We start from the raw sequence: 20,969 nt of genomic DNA, 5'->3' as shown, positions 1-20,969 counted from the left end.
GACACTAATCTCTAGGTTAATTAACCAAAAGCGGATATAGATCACTTCATCCATGTATACTACACATATTTGATTGTTATACACAAACATCTGACGTACCCTATCGAATACCAAAGACAGAAATTGTCGGAAGCTACGAAACATTGATCTCAGATAGAGTCGTAGTCGAAAACATTAGAGGAAATCTACTACTACATGGATGGCTCTAAGCTAGAAGTTAGAACGAGAATGGGAAACATCAATAAAAATTCAGAAACCGAAATACATTAACGACTTCCAGGTCACAACACTAGATTAAAGGCAGGCAGATGTAAATCTATTTTCCAATAAGTCATTATAAGTCATAACCGAATTTTCATCCATTGGTAAGTACTGTTTCATATGGACATCAGGCCAATCGAACTAATATACTTGTCATTAAGTTGAGCGGATTTGAACAAGTAAAAGTCAAGAAAATCCCCTTGGTCCATATGAAATAACGGAAAGGCGGGTAGATCTTTATAATGAAACAGGTCCACGTTTAGTTTGATAGTACGTATCCTGACATACGACTATGGACATAGCTTCACTAATTTTGTCCAAAATAAGATCCAGCGGAGCGGTGTTATATTGCACATCAAATAGGATCATTAAACCCCCTTTAGGTTACACAGTAATCTCTAGATAAGAGGTACTCCACAAGGTTGTGTACTATCATCGCTCTTATGGCATTTTTATTAAAGAATCTGGTATGGGTCTGGTTACGGACTAGAACTAATTAAAGTACAAAACTTTACAGAACATTTTCCAAAAATGGGGTCAAATTCTTACTATGACACTAATCTATATAATAAGCAAAAGTGGATATATATCACACATATTTGATTGTTACACACAAACATCTGACGTACCCTATCGAATACCAAAGACAGAAATTGTCGGAAGCTACAAAACATTGATCTCAGATAGAGTCGTAGTCGAAATCATTAGAGGAAATCTACTACTACATGGATGGCTCTAAGCTAGAAGTTAGAACGAGCATGGGAAACTTCAATAAAAATTAAGAAATCGATCACAACACTAGATTAAAGGCACGCGGATGTAAATCTATTTTCCAATAGCTGAATGGTGCTAAGAACATTATAAGTCATAACCGAATTTTCTTCCATTCGTACACAGAAAAAATTATCGGTAGTTTATTTTCAATTAACATGTTTTCCTCTTTCTTTAACTTTTATTTAAACAATTTTTTAATTGTCATAATTATCTCATTGTTTTGATCCTAAGTATACAAGTTTGATTAAACTTTTAATTGAATCAATTAATTTTTTAATTGGCTGAAAAGGTTTTTCCAGCCTACTTTCTTATTTTGGTTTTTTGTTTTGATATTTTATTTAAATAATTTCATTATTTATAACGGAAAATAATTCTCAAATAGTCAATAATATTTTAGGCATAAGAAGTTGAAGTTTCATAAATATTTTAAAATTTATAAATCACTTTATTTGTTCAAATGTGACAATAAAGAGATATTTTTGAGAGTGCTTAACGCATTGTTAAAGGTATCCTTTAAGTTGTAATCCTTTAAAGTTGTAAGCATTCAATTAATGCTTTGATTGTTTCAATCATCGACTTTATACATTTTTAACCAAACTGTTCAATTTATTTGATTAATAAACTAATTAAAATGTAAGTTTTATTTTATTAAATATTTAATTTATCCAATTAATGAATTAACTAATTTTAAATTTTGAATTTAATTACTGGTGTTAATTGTTTTGATTATTTCTTTAATTAGAAAAAAATATTTTTTTACAAATTTCATAATTGATATCATCATTTTGTTGATAGGTGCAAAACTTGCTTGATACAATCAATTTGATAATTAAAACACATTTTCAGTTTTTTCTGTGTAAGCACTGTATCATATGGACATCAGGCCAATCGAACTAATATACTTGTCATTAAGTTGAGCGGATTTGAACAAATAAAAATCAAAAAAATCCCCTTGGCCCATATGAAATAACTTAACGGTGGGTAGATCTTTATAATGAAACAGGTCCAAGTTTAGTTTGATAGTAAGTATCCTGACATACGACTATGGACACAGCTCCACCAATTTTGCCCAAAATAAGATCCAAACACCTTCGGAGCGGTGTTATATTGGACATCAAATAGGATTATTAAATCCTCTTTAGGTTACACAGTAATCTCTAGATAAGAGGTACTCCACAAGGTTGTGTACTATCATCGCTCTTATGACATATGGTCATCATCGGGCTTCTGGTAAAACTAAACTCTCTTGGCTTCAAAACAGTTGTCTATGCCAACGATGTAGCGGTACATGCCTTGTGTCAAAGGTTAGAACAAGCACAAAACGGAACCGGAAAATACAAGATCCCTCTGATTTCTCTTCATCGACTTAACGGCGAGGTATTCAAGCTGTTGGATAGCGCTAATAGCGTTATCTTATCTAAAGCTATTACGGTGCCATAAGAACAACTCGTTCAAATGCGTTGTTTACAATGCTCCACTGCAGCCAGATTGAGCTAAAATGGCAAGTGAAACAACTGTTCCATGGGCCACTCGACCCAGACCCCAGTACACTATTGATTATTGTATCCCGGAAACGTCTCTAATGAGACAATTCCAGTATCATATCTCCACGTAGTCCCAAGAATCCCTACTTCCGCCTAACAATTGCTTCCGTGAGTATACAGATGGATCCAAGACGACGGAGCTGATAGTCAAGCTGCTAATAAATCTGTAATTGGTTTGTTTTCCACATCTAGACTTGTTCATGAATGCCAAACGTCTCCCATCGAGATGGCGAGACATTCGAACATTACCCTTTGGGTAAGGGGAGTACGTATGGCAACAATATTACTGACACTTGGGCAAGAGTTAGACCCACGCTAAGCGGATTGGAAATAGACCTGGTATTCCACTTCTTGCAATAAAGAGACAGATTATTGAGAACTGCCACTATATTTCTCATGACCAATCATCACGTGAGCACATTTGCTCTATAGCTAGAGCCCTGTGGCTCCATATGGATCCACGCAGGTCTAACTATCTCCTTGGTCTTCATAGACTAGTAGTCTGGTGTCAAATTTAGTAACGACGCTAGATGCATTGGTCTACCGTTCAATGACTTCTGTAGAAGTTATCAAAATGTGGATGAAAAAGAGACTATATCTTATCTTCTCTGTATTTATGCTGCCTTGGCATCGACTCGAATTCGGACGCATGGGTCGATTGAATTTCTGAATGAATGGTTATATACTCACCAAAAGGCATTCATTCTTCTTTAAACCCAACTTTTATATCATTATATATGTGCGGGTATCATATGATGGGGTAAGCCCGACTATATATTAAGTAAAACAAACTAATTAGTAATTACATACATACATTAATAAATAATAATTTTTTAATAAATTTCTTTATTTCAGAAATATTTAACCTGAGTTTGAATTTTCAAATAAATAAAAAAAAACCACGCAATATAATTAAGAAATTTTGTACAGAGATTTTTGTTGTTGTTAAACAATAAATTTAAAATAAACAGCTAAAATAAATGTTACTAAATACAGTTGACCCTTAAAATTACTACTCGATATATTTGTCACTCTTAAAGTTGAGTCAATAAAATCATTATAATTCTGAACTTTTGCCTTAGTGGCGGATCGTAAGGTAGTCGTGCTATCAGTAATTGTGCTTCTTAAACTATTTTCCGATGTAGTGGTTGAAGGAGGCATGGGAAAACAAAATACTCTTTCGATGTAAACCAGTTCCTTTGAATTGATCATATTTTGTTCTCGCACCGTAATGGGCACACAAAGAGCGGGTTCTTCAGCAGAACTTTGTGTCTCATAGGGTTTACCCAGTTTAGTGATATTACCGGGTAATTTGGGCCACAACGAAGGTGGTATGTTTAAAGCACTCAATGCTAAAGGTATTTCTGAGGGATCTGTCTCAATACCATCGATCGCTGAATAGTCCACTTCATTTGTTAGATTCGTTTGTTGATTAGTGGACTCCGTTGTATCTAAAGATTCATCCATAAAATCTGTTGGCCAACTCCTGCGTGTAGCACTAATATTTTCCAATATTTCCGCCACATCATCGTCTTCATAATAAAATTGAGGCTCGGTGCTCATAAACTCAGTTGATTTTGTAGCCGTTTGCGTTTTTAAAACACCCAATTCTTCATTATAATCATCGATATGATCATCTTTACGATCATTATTATTAGCACTTGCTGTTGTCATCATGTCATTGGAATGTGGTGAGGTTTGTTTATGATTATATTTAATTTCAATAGATTCATTAATTTGTTTTACCACCTCCATTAATTTGGGATCCGTTGAATTGACTTTAATGACAACCGTTGGTTGGTATTGAATATTTTCTTTTGTCGTCATTGCTGTTGTTGTTGTTGCTTCTTCTTCTCTATTTGGATTTCGCTCGATGGAGGTTTGTTCTGTTGTGCTGCTAATTGGACGTATTTTTTGTCGACCTTGTTTTTTTAGTTTTCTTTGTAGCTTCTGTTCTGAACTCATTTCCGTAGATTCTTTTGATTTGTGTTCTAATGAAGATGAAGTCGTTGATAATTTTTCATGTTTGTATTTTTGAAGATTTTGTCTGTCGGCTTTTGTTGGTTTCTGCTGTATGTGACCAATAAACCCACCTGTAAAAGAGTTAGTTAAAAATAATTTAGGTTAATTGATTTCAAGCATATGTGTTATTACTGTGGTAATAGTTATAAAATAACAAAAAGTTTTCTAGAATAGAATTACAAGGGAATTAAGTGAATTTAGAACTCTACTCTGCGGGTTGTAACATCAAAACGGAGAGGGCATTGAGCTTTAAACTGATATAAAATGTATCAATATTTGGAGGTGATAGCGGGGTACTTATTATAAAAAGTCCAAAGAACAAGACCGTTGTCAAAGAGGAGTCCTTTACAATCAATCAACCAAATGCTAAAGTATATCAGTGCCTGGACACGAACCAATACAAACATATGAATCCAAAATATTTTTGAAATTGTAATGAACAAATTTACAAACAGCTAAAAAAAACTGTCTCTTTCTATTGGTCTTTGGTGCTCTAATAGATAAAGAGAACTAACGGGAGCCATTGACAATGCTAGCTGTCAGTCGGGTGGGGGGATTCTTGTTCTCCTTACCCTACTTTTAATAGAAAGAATTGTATTTGTTTACATAAATATTATTATAGACTCCCTAAAAACCTATAATAGAGTGGACCGGAAGTTGATTTGTATAAAAAAATAGATGTAAAACATAACCCCAATTAAAATCAACGTAAATATACGGAAAACTAATAACATCAACCAAGAAAACTGTAGTGATATTCTCCAGGATGTAATGGAGAAGAAAACGCCTCTTACCCGCCCTACCTTTGATCTTGACGGCGAAAATATTTAAGCCAAGATCCCACATTTGCTATCCTAATCCTTCACATCAGTAAGAAAACATTTATTATCAATTTAGCTATCCATATTTAACAAATATTTATTCATTTAAAATTCATAATTTTAAAAGTTAACGAATAAATGAAAACTTTTTATAAGAAAAAGAAAATTAAAATCTTATCCTAAGATTTTTCTTAAAATATTTAAGATATGATAAACAAAACGTTAAATATAAACTAAATGAAAAAATTAAATAATAATTTATGCGAATTTATGACCAAGTGTCATATTATCTATCAATTATACGTAGGGTAATAACAAAGAAACAAAAAAACATGTATAGATATTTTTATAAAAAAGATTCTGCAACATTAATTGTTGCTAAAAAGGGTTCTGAACTTGGATTTTTTGTTTCTTAGTATTAGCTTAGTATAACAATGATGTAAGCTACTTTTTAAATTAAGAGATCATAACTAGTAAAGATAAACATTTAAATGTTGACTCACCGCAATAAAAATGTTGCGAAACACAGCTGTTGATGAGGCCTCTTCAAACGCTGCTGAAAATGTTGCTGATAATAGCAATGTCTCTTATAATTTGTAGTTAAGTGACAGGGTTGGATATAGTTGTATATACTTAAAATTAAGGGTTAACTAAATAAAGTTAAATGAAAAAGAATTAATGATGGTGATATAAAGAACCAAAATTAAACTTCATAGTGCAATATTAGTGATTTAGGTAGCTTTAGTGTAGTTTAAGAATTTATTTTAGATTTAAGTAGCATAATTATATTTTAAATTATTTTTAACTTTTAATGTATTATTGTTGTAATTAATTTATTTGCATGCCATTTTAGCTGTAGAGGTATTTAATTATAATTTGGAGAGTATTTTATGGTTTTATTCACTTTTTATATATTTAACACTTTTTTGAAGTTTAATTTTAGTATAGTGAATTAAATAATATAGTTACAAATGATTTTTAACACTTTTTAAGGAAATGATGATGATAATGTTGATGTTGTTGTTGTTTTTCTCAATATAATAGCTCGTGGGCCAGAATTGGATGAAATTGGAGATTTTTCGGATTTGGATACAAATATTAATAATTATCTTTAATTACTGCTTTTCTGGATAATTTTTTTCCATATAATTCTTCTTTTCACTGCACTTTTTGTTTCTTCAATTGATTGTGTTTCTCAAAAATAAAATTGCAATCTCGTGTCATTACCGCTAGTAAATGTTGCGAAGTTTCATTTGTTCAAAGAATGCTGCGAAACTCTTCTTCTTTATAAACTCTTATAAACCCTTTATTTTGTTGTTTTCTTTTGGAATGTTTAATTGTTTTAATTTTTATTTTGTTGCTAAGATTTTTTTTATGCTTCTCATTAAACAATTATTAGCAATTACAACAGTATTGGCTAATATGATAAGGCCACTGTAGTTTTTTTATAATTAAACAATTAGAAATCAAAAGAAATTCCTTTTTTGACCGATTTATTGAATTTGCTATACAAATTTAATTTAGAACAAAAAACTGGGAACCTCAAGAAGATTAATCTTAAAGAGCAGACGCATTCACAAAGGCAATTTTGTTGCAAATTTATGTGTATAAAATCTATAGAGATTTATAAAAATTTGAGTTAAGAGAAAAAGAACTATACATAATTTTAATTTCCATTTTTTTTTTATTTACCTTTGTATTAACGCAATAATTAACACGATTATTAAAAATACAATTTTATTATATTTTGCTTATTTAAGCACACTTTCAACAAATTATTATTAAAAAAAAATGTTTAAACGTTTCTAAATTTTAATGTGGTTTCATCAAAGGTTGGATTAAAAAGAATTAATTTACATTTTTCTTTGTCCCAGAAAACCTTGTGTTGGAGTTTATTTCGGCAATTTAACGAGGTTTCCTGTCGAAGATACATGCGTCAATATGCGTTGAGATGCGTTAAATGAAAGCGTTGCCACTTTTGCATTTATAAACATATCGAACAATATTGATAAATGAAAACAACGTTAACACATGAATTTTTAAATTTATCAAACTCAAACAAAAATTTCATCAGCATTTCATCAAAATCGTTTTTTCTTGTTTTAAGAAATATTTAAAGTGTTTTATTGATTGTATCGAATAAAGACCAAAAAGTGTTAAAGTAATGCATACTTAGATAAATACATAGATTAAAAAAATATAAAATTCATAAATTTTTTAAATTAAAACAATAATACTTAAGTATATAAAAATAATAATGCTTATAAAGTAAACTAATAATTTATTTGCATACTTGTTAAGCTATCTAAAGTTTATTTTCGATAGAAAAGATAGTGGATGAAAAGAAAATTAAATTAAGAATATTAATGCTTTCGTATTTTCAATGAAAATAAAAAGTTGTTTAGTTAATTTATTTATAAAACAAAATCACTCACTACAAACCGCGTAATATTGACCCGTTGGGTGACAATATTATGAGGAAATATAATATTAAGGCCTTAAGTCTTTAGCATGATATGTGCCAATAATTTTTCCTTCCGTGTCTTCCAGAATATAGTAATTATTTCCTACCTTCTCTTTTATTTTTGCCTTAAGAAAGGATGGAGCTAATTTCGCATTAAATTTTTTCTCAAAATTGCTTTGAGCAAAGTTTCTACGAAACACAAATTGACCTACATTATATGAGATGGGCCGAGCTCTTAAATTATATTGGTTCTTGTTAATCTCATAAGCCTTAGCAATATGAGCTTGAATATCTTTACGAAGAAGTTGTAACTGATCATCTCTATGTAATTGTAATGATGGTTCGTCTAATACCTTGAGATTTTTAAGCAGTTCGTAACTACTAGCATGAGTAATCATCTCCTGACCAAATACAGCGTGGTATGGGGAACATTTTATGGCTTGATGAAAAGAATTTCTCAAAGCACAACTTATGTAACTCAGATTACTGTCCCAAAGAGTTTGATCCTTTTTTAAATATGATCGTATACCAGATATAATTGATCTATTCACTCTTTCTGAGGCATTTGATTGTGGGGAATATATTGCGGTATACATATGTTGAATGCCTAAAGAAGTCAAAAAGGAGTTAAATTCATTGGCCTTAAATTGTGATCCATTATCACTAACTAAAATTTCAGGCACACCATAAATATGAAAAATATGTTTTAAAAGAAAATCTTGAATTACGGAAGCAGTAAATTTTTTAAGGGGTTGTAGCCAATGAAATTTAGTTAAGTGATCAAGGACAATTAAAATTCCTATATGACCTTGCTTACTGCGTGGATAAGGTCCTAATATATCAACGTATAAACGCTGAAATGGTCTTGTAGATATCGTAGGATTACCAATATTGGGTCTGGTTATAAAATTTGGAGCTTTTGTTGCCTTACAAGTTTCGCATTCTTTAATGTATTTACGTACATCGCGAACTAAACCGGGCCAATAAAATTTTCGCCTAATAAGTTCTAACGTTTTAACGATACCACCATGAGCTGTGATTGGAGAGTCATGGAATCTTTGTATTATTGTATTTCGCATTTTTTCAGGGATCCATAATTTCCAGGCCTCAGACTCTTGGTCTTCATCACCTGTATAATGACAAGTTCTAATATAGACGAAAGTATCAATAACTTTTACATCCGGAAAGTTTAGTGGATTTGCATTTATCTTTTGTTTCAAGTCTAAATAGTCTTGATCATGAAAATGTCTAGAATTTAGATCTATCTCTGGTTCAGTCATTTCTAAGCTAGCCAAATCCTCACAGGGAATCCTAGATAGAGCATCAGGGACTACATTATTCTTCCCTTTCCTGTGACTTATTGAAAACTTATAACCCTGCAATCTCCAAACCCATCTTGCCAACCGTCCTGTTAAGTCTTGTTGCTTCATTAGCCAGACTAAAGAGGAATGGTCTGTTATCACTTCGAACTCTTGTAGTTCGAGATAACAACGAAATTTTTTAATTGCTTCTAGTACAGCTAAGCATTCCCTCTCAGTAACACTATAGTTACGCTGCGCGGAATTCATTTTCTTGGACATGAAGGCTATTGGTTTTTCCTCATTATTATCATCCAGTTGTATGAGCACAGCACCAATACCAAAATCGCTGGCATCACAGTGTAAGTAAAACTTTTTACTGAAATCTGGATTAGATAATATGGGAGCAGAGGTTAATAAGTCTTTTATTTCTTCAAAGGACTTTTGGGCTTCAGGAGTCCAACAGAATTTCCTTTTTGTGGACAAAACTTCGGTGATGGGGAATACAATTGAGGAAAAATTATGGATAAACCGTCTGTACCAACCGGCTAGTCCAATAAATCCTCGAACCTGTTTAAGATTCTTAGGAGTTGGCCAATTTCTTATTGAATTTACCTTATCCGGGTCGGTTTTTATTCCACCATTACCTATAATATAGCCAAGGTAGTTGACTTCAGTCACACAAAATTTAGACTTGGAGACATTGAGCGTTAGATTGGCTTTTTTGAATTGGTCTGCGATTCGAATAAGGACAGATAAGTGGGTGTTGAAGTCTTCAGATACGATGACAAGGTCATCTAAGTATCCAAACACACAATGACGTAAATCCGCAGGTATAAGTTTATCCATTAAACGACACATTGTAGCAGGGGCATTGCATAGCCCGAAAGGCATAACAGCAAATTGGTACAATGGTCTACCGGGGACAGTGAAAGCTGTCAATGGTTTAGCCTCCTCAGACAAACCGATTTGCCAATACGCATCTTTGAGATCTAACTTCGAGATAATATTCGCTTTAGGTAACCGGGAGAAAATGCCTTCTATATTGGGAAGCGGGTATGCATCCTTTTTTGTAACTTGGTTTACTTTTCTGGCATCGAGGCACAGGCGAATCTTGTTAGGTTTCACAACAAGTCTCATTGGAGAGCTCCATGGAGAAGAAGAGGGCTCTATAACACCTAACGCTAACATTCTGTCTATTTCACCAGACATGAGTTTTTCTACGGCAGGGGAAACAGGGTAAAACCTTTGTTTTACTGGCTTTGAATCGCCAACATCAATTGTATGTTCTATAAGGCTAGTACGACCTAATCCCTGTTTTTCAAAGTTAGGAAAAAACTCAATAATAGTAGCTAATTGTTGACGTTGTGTTGGGGTTAAGGGATATTCTAAATTTGAGTCTTCTGATAAACTTATGTCTTTAGACTTTTCGTGAAACAAAACCGGATTTATATCAAATAGGGAAAAAACTATATCCTGTGGATTTTCTTTCCCTGAGGCATAAACAACATTTCCAAAGATTTCCGGCGCTAAATTAAAGGCCTTCCAGAAATCTAATCCTAGAATTAGTTTCTGTGTAATGGTTGGAATAATCAAAATTTTCAATTTTCGAGTCATGTTCTGAAATGTGACATCAACAAACAAACAGCCAATAACTTTTTGTAATCTACCATCGGCAGTTTTTACACATGATTTTGAAGGGACAAATTCTTTAAATTGAGAGAAATTATAGGCAGCTAATTCGGAACCAATACATGATATGTTTGCTCCTGTATCTAAAAGACCTAATTCTTTAAAAGACAAAAACTTCACGGACGCATAATAACGTTTATCATTGTTGTTATTAATAATAGTGGATACTTTATATTTTGAAAATAATTTGCGAGTTTTGTAAAAATTACGTATACGCAATGTAGAGCGTTTTTGTTTTCTTATTGGCATTGATATAAGTGCATTACATTCAAAGATTTCTTTTCTTTTCTGTAGATAATTTTGTAGTTTTATATGGTATGGCAAAATTGGATGAACTTTTCTAGCAATATTTTCATCTTTCGATATTATATTAGGAGGAGTGGGATTATTTAAAATGTTTTTATTTTTATTATTGGAAAAGTTATTAGACTGAAATTCAAGGGGATCTGATTTAATAAGACTTATGGGCGGTTTCGGGCAAGGTTCTGGACATTCCCGTTTTTTGAATAATTTATTTTTTTACCTGCACATTTTGCGCACTGGGGCTTGTATGTATTTTTTGTGCCACACCCATAGCAGAAAATGTTTCGGGTTTCAAGGCAATCTTCCCAGTGGTGTCCTGGTTGATCGCAGTTCCAGCATTTAAACTCAAGGTTCGTTTGCTGAACAGCGTCAACTGCTAAATCAGGAGTATTTTTCGGATCAATGAAATCCAAATCTTGAGGACCATCTACCTCAGAAACTTGTCGTCTAACTCCGATATTTGGATGAAATTTTGTAGCCATATTCTTGCGAAAATAGTCGTCACCTAACAGATGCTCTCTCATCTGAACTAGTTTTCGAAGATGAGCAATTGAATAAATTGGGACATATAATAACTCGTGTCTAATTTCGGGACGAAGGTTGCGGGTCAAAATTTCTATTAATTCGGATTCTGGAATTGGCGTTTCGAGTTTATCTAACAGGACAGAAATATTTTCATAAAAAGATTCAAATGTTTCATTAGGTTTCATTTTACGGTTTCGGATTTCTTCCTGAATATCGAAACTAGATTTGAATTCTTTGTACTGGTACTTGAGTGCTATGCAAAATTCTTTCCAATCTACAAAATCAACTTGCTTGTGATAGCGCCAATACCAGTCACGAGCTTTTCCGGCTAATAAAACATGTAAATTTTTACAAATCAAAGAAAAATCATTGTTAAAGTTTTCACGAGTTAAACTTCGAACACGGTACAAAAACTCATCGACACTGATCCCATTGGAAGAACCATCGAATTTTATGTTCCAGTTCTGGATTATCGAGGTGATCTTATCAGATCGAATAGCAAAATGTTCATCAAAAGATGTACTATTTCTAGAATTAGAACGAAACTGGTCATTATTTTGATTGGTATTTTGAGATCTAGGTGGTTGTTGAGGAATAAAATAAGGAACATTTTGAGGTTGTGTAGAAGAATTATTCTGAATTTGTATAGGTGGAATATTTGGAATTGAAACTGGTTGAACATTTGGATTTTGAGTTTGGGCTATTGAAGCTAAATTAAGATTTTGTAATAATCGTGCCACTGTATTCTCTATAATATAATTCAGTTGTGCGTAATCAAATGTCTGACTCTGTTGATTATTATGAGGAGAATTATTCACATTAGTATTCGGTGGATTTCTTTGTGGAGTGGATAAACCAAAATTTGAATTACCTTCCGCTAAAGAAGTTTGAGTATCTTGAAATAGATTTCTAGCTTGACTTCTAGTGAAATGTTTTACATGTGCATTTGCAGCACCACGGGGTCTTCTTTGCGGTTGATTTTTAGCTTTTTCCATAGGTTGTGTTTGGACTGGGAAATCAATTCTTCGAAGTTCTGACAAAGCACATGGTCTTTTGCAGTTTGGACATTCAGAAGAATTGGACAAATACGTTTCTATGCAAGAGCGATGAAATGCATGACTGCATTCAGAAATAAGCAAACATTCTTGCCCTTCACACATCCTATCATTGCAAACCTTACAGTTCTGTTCTGTAGTGTCAACAACAGACTCTGGAGCCTGTGGAGGAGGAGGTGATCTTTCCATCATTATGGTTATTAATAGTTTTCGCCAAAACAAAACCCAAAACAAAATTATTGAAATGGATCAAAGGCAAATTATCAAATTAACTAAAAGCAAACAGTGAATTCGAAAATAAAATATAATTGGAATTTCTCCAGAATAAGAAAAAAATGAAATTTTAAACTATGACTATTTTTGTCTATTTGAACAGCAAAACTTTAACTTCAAATTAATTCGATAAATAATTTGTTAGAAATTCAGTATATTTCCGATTTGAAATCAATACATTAATGTTGATTTAAATAAACAAAAATTTAAATAATAATAAATATTTGTTGAATTACAAATAACGAATTATTGAGGCACAAAACCATAAAAAAAATCTATATAGATACCAATTCGGCAAAAGAGAAAAAAAATGTAATTTCTGTATTCAGTGTGTTTCCACAAAACTTTTTAGGTATTTAATAATAAAAATATAGCCTAAAGCTTTTGCAATTTGAAGTTAAACTCAGATTATAAAAATTTAACTTATATTTACATATAAAAAAAAATATTTTTATCAAAACTAATTTGGAAATATGAGACGAAAACTCAATTAAAATAATCTTTCTCTTTGCAATATAATAAATAGATCTTAAATCTTTCAGATTTCTTACTATTATGATGTGAGGAAAAGGATTTAAATGTAACAGTTTTCAAATTAATAAAATGGTTGATAGAAGGAAAAAAAAAAACTTGTCTATTGAGTTTAAAAAACTCATTTACTCTATATTCTGTTGATTTACAAACCGACATGCCAAACATTAAATAACTAAAAGAACTAGTATTATTGGACAATAAAACGCAAACAGCAAATATATTGTATTTCCGAATAAATACCAGGATGTCAATAACTAGTAAAATCCAAAAAAAAAATATAAAATAATGTTGTTTAATAAACCGTCACAAAAGCTTTAAAGTTTAAATGAGATTCCATCTGAATATAAAAGAAATTAATGATATTCTTTGGTCAATATATTCGAACTTTTATATCCTCAAATAATTGAATATCCGAAAGAATCACAAATTTATTTATATATCAGACTTTCTCTTATCTAAAACCCAAAACCTCTATGAGTTAATGAAATTTAAATAAAAAATGATGTTTGAAGTTAGAGCAAAGAAAACTAGAATAATACTTTTCAGTACTACAACTAAGTTTTTCTTGCCCCACGTTGGGCGCCAATTTATGTAATGAACAAATTTACAAACAGCTAAAAAAAACTGTCTCTTTCTATTGGTCTTTGGTGCTCTAATAGATAAAGAGAACTAACGGGAGCCATTGACAATGCTAGCTGTCAGTCGGGTGGGGGGATTCTTGTTCTCCTTACCCTACTTTTAATAGAAAGAATTGTATTTGTTTACATAAATATTATTATAGACTCCCTAAAAACCTATAATAGAGTGGACCGGAAGTTGATTTGTATAAAAAAATAGATGTAAAACATAACCCCAATTAAAATCAACGTAAATATACGGAAAACTAATAACATCAACCAAGAAAACTGTAGTGATATTCTCCAGGATGTAATGGAGAAGAAAACGCCTCTTACCCGCCCTACCTTTGATCTTGACGGCGAAAATATTTAAGCCAAGATCCCACATTTGCTATCCTAATCCTTCACATCAGTAAGAAAACATTTATTATCAATTTAGCTATCCATATTTAACAAATATTTATTCATTTAAAATTCATAATTTTAAAAGTTAACGAATAAATGAAAACTTTTTATAAGAAAAAGAAAATTAAAATCTTATCCTAAGATTTTTCTTAAAATATTTAAGATATGATAAACAAAACGTTAAATATAAACTAAATGAAAAAATTAAATAATAATTTATGCGAATTTATGACCAAGTGTCATATTATCTATCAATTATACGTAGGGTAATAACAAAGAAACAAAAAAACATGTATAGATATTTTTATAAAAAAGATTCTGCAACATTAATTGTTGCTAAAAAGGGTTCTGAACTTGGATTTTTTGTTTCTTAGTATTAGCTTAGTATAACAATGATGTAAGCTACTTTTTAAATTAAGAGATCATAACTAGTAAAGATAAACATTTAAATGTTGACTCACCGCAATAAAAATGTTGCGAAACACAGCTGTTGATGAGGCCTCTTCAAACGCTGCTGAAAATGTTGCTGATAATAGCAATGTCTCTTATAATTTGTAGTTAAGTGACAGGGTTGGATATAGTTGTATATACTTAAAATTAAGGGTTAACTAAATAAAGTTAAATGAAAAAGAATTAATGATGGTGATATAAAGAACCAAAATTAAACTTCATAGTGCAATATTAGTGATTTAGGTAGCTTTAGTGTAGTTTAAGAATTTATTTTAGATTTAAGTAGCATAATTATATTTTAAATTATTTTTAACTTTTAATGTATTATTGTTGTAATTAATTTATTTGCATGCCATTTTAGCTGTAGAGGTATTTAATTATAATTTGGAGAGTATTTTATGGTTTTATTCACTTTTTATATATTTAACACTTTTTTGAAGTTTAATTTTAGTATAGTGAATTAAATAATATAGTTACAAATGATTTTTAACACTTTTTAAGGAAATGATGATGATAATGTTGATGTTGTTGTTGTTTTTCTCAATATAATAGCTCGTGGGCCAGAATTGGATGAAATTGGAGATTTTTCGGATTTGGATACAAATATTAATAATTATCTTTAATTACTGCTTTTCTGGATAATTTTTTTCCATATAATTCTTCTTTTCACTGCACTTTTTGTTTCTTCAATTGATTGTGTTTCTCAAAAATAAAATTGCAATCTCGTGTCATTACCGCTAGTAAATGTTGCGAAGTTTCATTTGTTCAAAGAATGCTGCGAAACTCTTCTTCTTTATAAACTCTTATAAACCCTTTATTTTGTTGTTTTCTTTTGGAATGTTTAATTGTTTTAATTTTTATTTTGTTGCTAAGATTTTTTTTATGCTTCTCATTAAACAATTATTAGCAATTACAACAGTATTGGCTAATATGATAAGGCCACTGTAGTTTTTTTATAATTAAACAATTAGAAATCAAAAGAAATTCCTTTTTTGACCGATTTATTGAATTTGCTATACAAATTTAATTTAGAACAAAAAACTGGGAACCTCAAGAAGATTAATCTTAAAGAGCAGACGCATTCACAAAGGCAATTTTGTTGCAAATTTATGTGTATAAAATCTATAGAGATTTATAAAAATTTGAGTTAAGAGAAAAAGAACTATACATAATTTTAATTTCCATTTTTTTTTTATTTACCTTTGTATTAACGCAATAATTAACACGATTATTAAAAATACAATTTTATTATATTTTGCTTATTTAAGCACACTTTCAACAAATTATTATTAAAAAAAAATGTTTAAACGTTTCTAAATTTTAATGTGGTTTCATCAAAGGTTGGATTAAAAAGAATTAATTTACATTTTTCTTTGTCCCAGAAAACCTTGTGTTGGAGTTTATTTCGGCAATTTAACGAGGTTTCCTGTCGAAGATACATGCGTCAATATGCGTTGAGATGCGTTAAATGAAAGCGTTGCCACTTTTGCATTTATAAACATATCGAACAATATTGATAAATGAAAACAACGTTAACACATGAATTTTTAAATTTATCAAACTCAAACAAAAATTTCATCAGCATTTCATCAAAATCGTTTTTTCTTGTTTTAAGAAATATTTAAAGTGTTTTATTGATTGTATCGAATAAAGACCAAAAAGTGTTAAAGTAATGCATACTTAGATAAATACATAGATTAAAAAAATATAAAATTCATAAATTTTTTAAATTAAAACAATAATACTTAAGTATATAAAAATAATAATGCTTATAAAGTAAACTAATAATTTATTTGCATACTTGTTAAGCTATCTAAAGTTTATTTTCGATAGAAAAGATAGTGGATGAAAAGAAAATTAAATTAAGAATATTAATGCTTTCGTATTTTCAATGAAAATAAAAAGTTGTTTAGTTAATTTATTTATAAAACAAAATCACTCACTACAAAATCTAAGAACTTTGCATTGTGAAAAGAACTCCTAATGGAAGTGTATCCTATCAATTATTCAACACCCAGGGCCATAAAGCATACTAATCATGAGATAAATATGATGTTTCATTATCCCATTGGGTGTCTAGAAGGCAGTGATGCACATTTTTCAGAACATATGAAGAACGATAAATGGTTAGGGTATTATGTTTTTGTACTGATGTTAGGAAGACAAACAAATATTGGTACATTATCCACCTTTAAATACCAATCAAATTACACAATCATGGGCCTAACAGCGGCGCTTCCCAAAGTAAAACACTTCGGTTATGTTTTAATTTTAATTTTTAAAACTATCACATTTCATCATTTGTGTTCCATCCCACACCAATTTTTGATAACGTCGGATCAAAATACTTCCCAATAGAGTTACAACAATTGTTTATAACAAATAAAAAAGAATTGTTTAAAAATCATGGCTGAAAAATTACGTTAACACTTGTGGTCTTTTTCACCCACAGGATGAGCATTCGTGACGACTCACCAACGCCCCTTTGTGTATTTTACCCCCTCTGACTCCGGCAGTTCTTGACCGATATAGCTGAAACTTTTTGTCTGCCCTACTATTCGATTTACCTTGATTTACCTTGATTTACCTTGACGTAAATCGGAAGACATCGATTTTAAAAGTTGGGTCACTTCGCACGAAATTCCCCATTTGTATATTCCGAGTCCTTATTGATAGCGAAGTCGATTTCGCCATGTCCGTCTGTCTGTTCACTATCCGCCCGTGTGTATGTTGAAACTAGTTTTCAGACGACTCCAGAAATGCTTTCTAGAAGTTTCCCATTTAAAATAATTTTTTTCAGGAACTATTGCAGCTATTTCAACAAATTTTGTTACAAGTCTTTTTCTTTCGTCCAGGGATTAACAGGGTTGATAATTGTTGGAATCGGTTTAAAATTTCATATGGCTCCCATACAAATTTTCATACTCGCGAAAAATCGATTTAATTATTAAAGATTCCTTAAAATATCACAAATTTTGTATAAATCTAATATTAATAGAAGTCATATTACCAACTAAAACCTGGATCGTCCCTTAATTGACCATAGCTACCATAAAAGAACCACTTCCGAAATTCAATTTAACTAATATAATTCATTAACATCAGCACAAAATTTAACACGTTCACAAATTATTAAGGGATTTATTTTCGGATATAATGAATGATATTGGGACAAAATTATACATCAATGGGTTTTGTATATACATATGGAAATTATTCTTTGAAAGTTATCGCTAGACCCAAAATTAATATTATAAAACAAAATAAGAAACATTTTGAGAGGGATAACAGAAACATGATTTTACTTCTTATGCAGAGTGAGTGGATTTAATGTACATAAATGTTCACCTTATTTATTTAAAACTCCATCACTTACCATGTTGCCTGTTTATAGTTTTATTATAAACTTTTCCATTAACAACCAGACCACTAGCATTGATATCTATGGTACCACTATTATGTTGTTGTTGTTGTTTTGTACCATTCAATATTTCAACCGGTTGTAAAGGCGGATCTGGCTTCCAAGTACCATAAACTATAGACTCAAATACAGGACCATCATTGTTTGAAGGCGATGAATATTCTGGTTCATCGTGTGAAATGCGATCTTCTAAAACTGGTACAGGATAAGAGTTCAATGTTGGAGTTGTTGGTATTAAGGGTAAATCCTTTGCAGCCAAAGGAATCCAACCAACTGTTGTACTGGATTGTAAAGTTCTCGATGTCGGTCTGGAAGCAAGGCTGGCCGAGGAAACAGCATATGGATACAACATTGGTTGACGTGGAGCCTTTTGTGACTCAAATCCGGGTGGCAGTAGTAAAATAGAGGGTTTGTAGGTTGAAGAAATTAATGAATGTAAAGGAATACTGGCGGCATTTATAAGATTTAAATATGAAATAATTATTACACCGAAATTGCAATATTGTTTTGACATATTTTTTTATTTAATTATTTATTATTTTAGAGCTTTAAAATTTATTTATTTCAATACTAACTGCAGCTGTTCGCATTAAACATAACGTTCTAGATTATTTCTAGTTTTTTTTTTTTTTTTAAATTACAATCTTTGCTTTACGCACGCTCATACAATGACCGGGTCAAAACTTGTCTAAAACATTTATTGGATTTAGTTGTTATTACTCTATTTCTAATTTGTATTTATTATTGCAAACTGATTTAGAAATTTCCACATAAAAGCACACACTTGTTGCAATATAATTTTTTTTCTTTATTTTTGTTGTAGCAGTTGTTGTCTAATTGCTGTAAAAACAGTAGTTTTCGCTTTTCATTTCTTTCTTTCTTTTAAGATTTCTTTTCAATATTATTGTTTATTTTTGCCTCTTTTTACACTTTATTAACTGGAAATAGCTGAATACTCATCTTGGCCATTTAATGTTGCTTTATTTATTTCACTTCACCAATCGAAGAAGACACCGGACAACATTTTACTAGAATATTTTTGCGCGTTCATCATGGTTTCTAGTCAGCATCTTTATTTTAACTGATCTATCGAACACTTCTCGGTTTGTTGCAAACCCCATTTCTACTACTTCTTTTCCTAGTAATATTGCTGGTGTTTTTGTTGCTGCTGCTGTTGTTGTTTTGGCCATAATTTTAATCAGTTAGTTTTGCTTCTTTTATGAACATTTAACGTCTCACATGACTGTCTGTCCGTTTGACTGTCTACCAATCTTCAGTGTTTGATGTAAAATGGCCAAATAGCAAAAAATTAAATAAAAAAAAAAGTAGCCGTTAATTTTCAATTTCTTTTAAATGTAACGAAGTTGTTGTTAAATATTCTGTTTAAATTAAAGCTTCTATTGTTGTTATTTTATTATTTGTTGTATTTTCTTTTGTTATTATTGCTAAACTAAACTATTATTATAGAAAATCATATCAATTCAACAATGACCAACCTGTGGCACAAGTTATGTTACTGATGACTACAAACTGTTTATGGACGAGTCTATGAACTAGGCTATGGAATTGTGTTTTAATGGACTAGTCTATGATTAATATATGTACTAGTTAGTCTGTGGGCAAGTGCTTTAACTAGTCTAAGGACTTGTCTATGGACTACTATATGAACTAAACTATGGTCTAGTCTACGAACTAGGATATGTACTAGTATGCAGATTAGTCTGTGGATTACTGTATTGACTAGTCTATGTACTAGTCCAGCGGTTCCCACAGATTTTTACTTCGCGGACCCCTTGAAGAACTTATTTAATTTCGCGGACCCCCATACATATTTTGATATCTTATTGTTCTAAATAATTGTCCATCCGAAAATTGACCTAGTTCATTAATCCCTAGGTCTAATAAATGTAGAGATGTCATATCTATAAAATATTTCCGTACATTGAGAATATATAATATTTCAGATAGGTTTTCAATTGCATGTTTTGAAGATAGAATGACTTCTTTGTTGATATGTTAACATGATGTTTAATTTTATGATCGTGAGATCTTTCATGTTCATTTTTCTTCAAGGTAGCGAAAAGGTTTCTTTATCAAATATTGTTACATGTGCTTAAGGAGTCACGTTTCAAAAATTTGTTGCGATTGCAAAGGGTGAACTGAGTAAGTGAGCTAAGTTTTCGGGAAAATAATATAAGATAGTTGGACTTCTTCTATGTTGTTGCGGAATGCGTTATCCGCATAATATATGATTTGAACTCTTTGTTAAAGTACTGTTAATTTGGAACTTAAATTTGAATTTTAAAATACCAACGAATTATTTTACTTCATGGTTTTTGGCTACATATTTACGCGAAACGCTATGGATTTTCTGATGTTAATTTAATAATATGTATTGGTCGACAAAATCAAGTTAAAATCTGTGTATCACGTCGGATTGAAATATTTATAAAGAGATGCATAAAGAGTCACCTCTGTTTTGGAAATATATAATTTTAGTCCTTTCAAAC

At 31.0% G+C, this 20,969-nt stretch overlaps 1 protein-coding gene across 1 annotated transcript; it reads right to left on the bottom strand.

Moving 5' to 3' along the window:
* Positions 1 to 3,385: 3,385 nt before the first annotated feature.
* LOC119606382 lies at positions 3,386 to 19,542 on the bottom strand. The gene is made up of 2 exons (XM_037959824.1): positions 18,415 to 19,542; positions 3,386 to 4,672 (listed from the first exon to the last, which is right to left on the bottom strand). Exons 1-2 carry the CDS (start codon positions 18,971 to 18,973, stop codon positions 3,525 to 3,527), a joined length of 1,707 nt encoding a protein of 568 aa, XP_037815752.1. The 5' UTR covers positions 18,974 to 19,542; the 3' UTR covers positions 3,386 to 3,524.
* Positions 19,543 to 20,969: the final 1,427 nt, after the last annotated feature.

This window comes from Lucilia sericata, unplaced genomic scaffold, assembly GCF_015586225.1.
Source record: "Lucilia sericata isolate MDLA Ls3-8-SP2 unplaced genomic scaffold, ASM1558622v1 Contig000575F_arrow, whole genome shotgun sequence".
NCBI classification, from domain to species: Eukaryota; Metazoa; Arthropoda; class Insecta; order Diptera; family Calliphoridae; genus Lucilia; species Lucilia sericata.
The sequence above is the reverse complement of the archived record's forward strand: the minus strand, read 5'-3'. Positions and strand labels throughout refer to the sequence as shown.